This window comes from Chaetura pelagica, unplaced genomic scaffold (genome assembly GCF_000747805.2).
Source record: "Chaetura pelagica isolate M959 unplaced genomic scaffold, ChaPel_1.0 scaffold757, whole genome shotgun sequence".
Lineage (NCBI taxonomy): Eukaryota > Metazoa > Chordata > Aves > Apodiformes > Apodidae > Chaetura > Chaetura pelagica.
The window spans coordinates 999,917-1,002,623 of record NW_009970727.1 but is presented as its reverse complement, the minus strand read 5'-3'; the positions used below and the strand labels follow the sequence as shown (position 1 = coordinate 1,002,623).

The following is a 2,707-nucleotide window of genomic DNA, read 5'->3' as shown; positions in this document are numbered from 1 at the left end:
CTGGGTTTGGGTGCTGTTGTGCTGGGCCATCCTTGGGTGGAAACAGCAGGTGATGTTCCCCACGCATGGAAACATTCCCCTGTGGTTCAGGAATCCCACAGCACTTGATGCCCATTGGCAACCCCCTGTAGGAACCTTGGAGCCCCCCAGCTTGTCCCACTGCTCCAGCAAGGGTGTCCAGCCACAGTGGGGACCCAACTGCTGCCAACCCCCTGTGTAATTCCTGCAAAGACCCTAAAAACCCACAGTGGTTGGGACCCTCTTGCTCCTTTTCCCTGCCAGCTGCTGCAGCTGCTCCTGCCCCCCACAGGGCAGCCCCCCCAGCCCCATGGCTGACCCCGTGCCCACCTTCATCGGGGGGGCCACAGGGCTCTTTGGAGGTTTATTTTCCCCCCTCTAACAGGCTTAGTTCCTCCCTTTGTGCCTGAGTGCTGGGCGGGAAGGCAGGAATCAGTGCTGGGGTGATCATCTCCTCTCCTCCTCTTCCTGGCAGGTTTGGAGCCGGCTCTGAGTGGAGGGATGGGCAGTGCCAGCCCCGGGGGGACAGCTCTGCCCCCCCACCACCTCACCCAGCCAGATACTGCCCTGCTGATCCCCCCCCGGGACCCCAACCCCAGGAGCTGGAGCTGCCCGGGTAGCCCCAGCCCCCCTGCTACCCCCGAGCAGCCCCTGCCTGCCTTCTGCCTGCACTACTTCGACATGCTCTACTCGGAGGACATCGCCTGGGCCACCAAGGGCATGGGGGAACCCTCCCAAAGTGGTGTCCAGGGAGGGAGAGGGGAGGTGCAGAAGGAGCCAGAGCAATGTCCCATCATCGACAGCCAAGGCTTGGGGCTGGGGGCCGAGGGGGACCTGCAGGGCAGCCTGCCCCTGGAGGAGCACTCGCTGGAGCAGGTGCAGAGCATGGTGGTGGGAGAAGTGCTGAAGGACATCGAGACAGCCTGCAAGCTCCTCAACATTGCTGCAGGTGGGTGCCCCGCTGCCCTCCTTCGGGGGGCTGTGGGCAGGGTCAGCCCCACCACGGGGGTGCAGCGAGGGAGGGATGTGCTGGTGTGGGCACTAAAGCCTTGCTGCGATTTGGGGGGGGTTGCAGCTGGGGTTTGGGGGAGTGTAGCTGCTGCTCAGCTCCCCCGGGCATTGCTCTGGGGCAGGGCTGGTTGCTACCACCCAGGGACACCAGCAAAATGCCCCTCTGCCCTCACTGGCTGGGAGCTGGGGTGGGGTCAGCAGAGCCCTTTGCTGGGCGTGGGGTGACGGGGTCACCCCGCTGCTGTGGCAGAGCTGGGGGGATGCAGGGACACAGTGACCCTGTGCTGAGCCTCTGCTCTGGGGGTCCCTTCCCTGCCCCTGGCATCGTTATTGAGGTGCCTTCAGCACCCTGGGGAGGGGGGGGTGGTCAGAAGGAGCAAAAAGCAGGTCTTGGGTTACCTTTTCTCCATCTGGTTTTCCCTGGGATATTAGGAATGGGCAGATGAGTGTGTGGGGTTGGGGACAGGCTGGGGACAGGCTGGAGCCAGGCTGGTGTTACCTGACTTGTGGGGCAGGGGGTTAGGTGCCAGGGGAGCAGGACAGCCAGTTCTCTGGGGTTCTGCTGCACCTGGGCATTGCTGGGGTATCCTTGGGGTGTCACAGCCATGGGGCACTGCTGGGGTATCCCCCTTGGGACATGGCTGGTGTGACACTGTCTCAGGATGCACGTAGTTTTCTGCTGGCTCTGCCACCCTCTCCCCTGAAGCATTTGGTGTCACTGGGATGGGGCAGGGGGCAAGTGGGGCTGCAAAAGGAAGTGGTGAGGGGAGGGTCCTGTCCCTGGGGAGCAGGAAAGGGCTGAGGTGCTCCCACCCCGGTGGGTGATGCTGCAGGAGGGGCCGGGTTCCCGGGGTGCTGTGGGGTGAGCTGAGTTTCCCCGGGCTGTGCCTGGCCATGCTCACCCTCTGCCTCCAGACCCCGAGGACTGGAGCCCTGGCAACGTCCAGAAGTGGATCCTGTGGACAGAGCACCAGTACCGGCTGCCGCAGATCGGGAAGTCCTTCCAGGAGCTGTCAGGAAAGGACCTGTGTGCCATGTCTGAGGAGCAGTTCTGCCAGCGCTCACCAGCCTGCGGGGACATCCTGCACGCCCACCTGGACATCTGGAAGTCTGGTAGGTGCCAGGGAGCAGGGGGGAGCTGGGGAGGGTGGGCAATGCTGTGCAGCAGGAGAAGCCCCTCTGACCTCCTGCTCCTCCCTTCCAGCTGCCTGGATGAAGGAAAAAGTTGCCCCAGGAGATGTGAGATATTGCGGTGAGTTGGAGCAGCCCCTGGGCAGCCTGAGGTTCAGTGAAGGGGAAATGGCCACAAGACCCTGACCAGCCCCATCCTGCACCCCCAGGGGGCTGCACCAGGGCAGGACTGATCTGCTTTCCCTGCTCCAAGATGGGGAGGAGGAAGCGGTGCTGGGCTGAGACTCCAGAGACCCAGGGATGTGGAGCAGGGATTTCCCAGAGCAGGACTCTGTGGGTCCCTGGGGTGGTGCAGGGCAGCGAGGTCCCTCCTGCCCTGCATCTCACCCATCCCTTCCCATGGCAGGAGGTGACACCAGCTGGGCCGACAGCAAGGTGGACTCATCCTGCGCTGGCCAACCCATCCACCTGTGGCAGTTCCTCAAGGAGCTGCTGCTGAAGCCCCACAACTACGGCCGCCTCCTCCGCTCGCTCCACAAGGGGGACA

General features: G+C 63.7%; 1 protein-coding gene across 1 annotated transcript; it reads left to right on the top strand.

The window, feature by feature from the left end:
• Nucleotides 1-699: 699 nt before the first annotated feature.
• Nucleotides 700-2,706, top strand: SPDEF (SAM pointed domain containing ETS transcription factor; the record flags this gene model as incomplete). Its single annotated transcript, XM_010007120.1, has 4 exons — nt 700-967; nt 1,945-2,142; nt 2,234-2,281; nt 2,567-2,706. Coding segments are annotated over exons 1-4 (654 nt in total), but the record flags the coding sequence as incomplete, so codon positions are not given.
• Nucleotide 2,707: the final 1 nt, after the last annotated feature.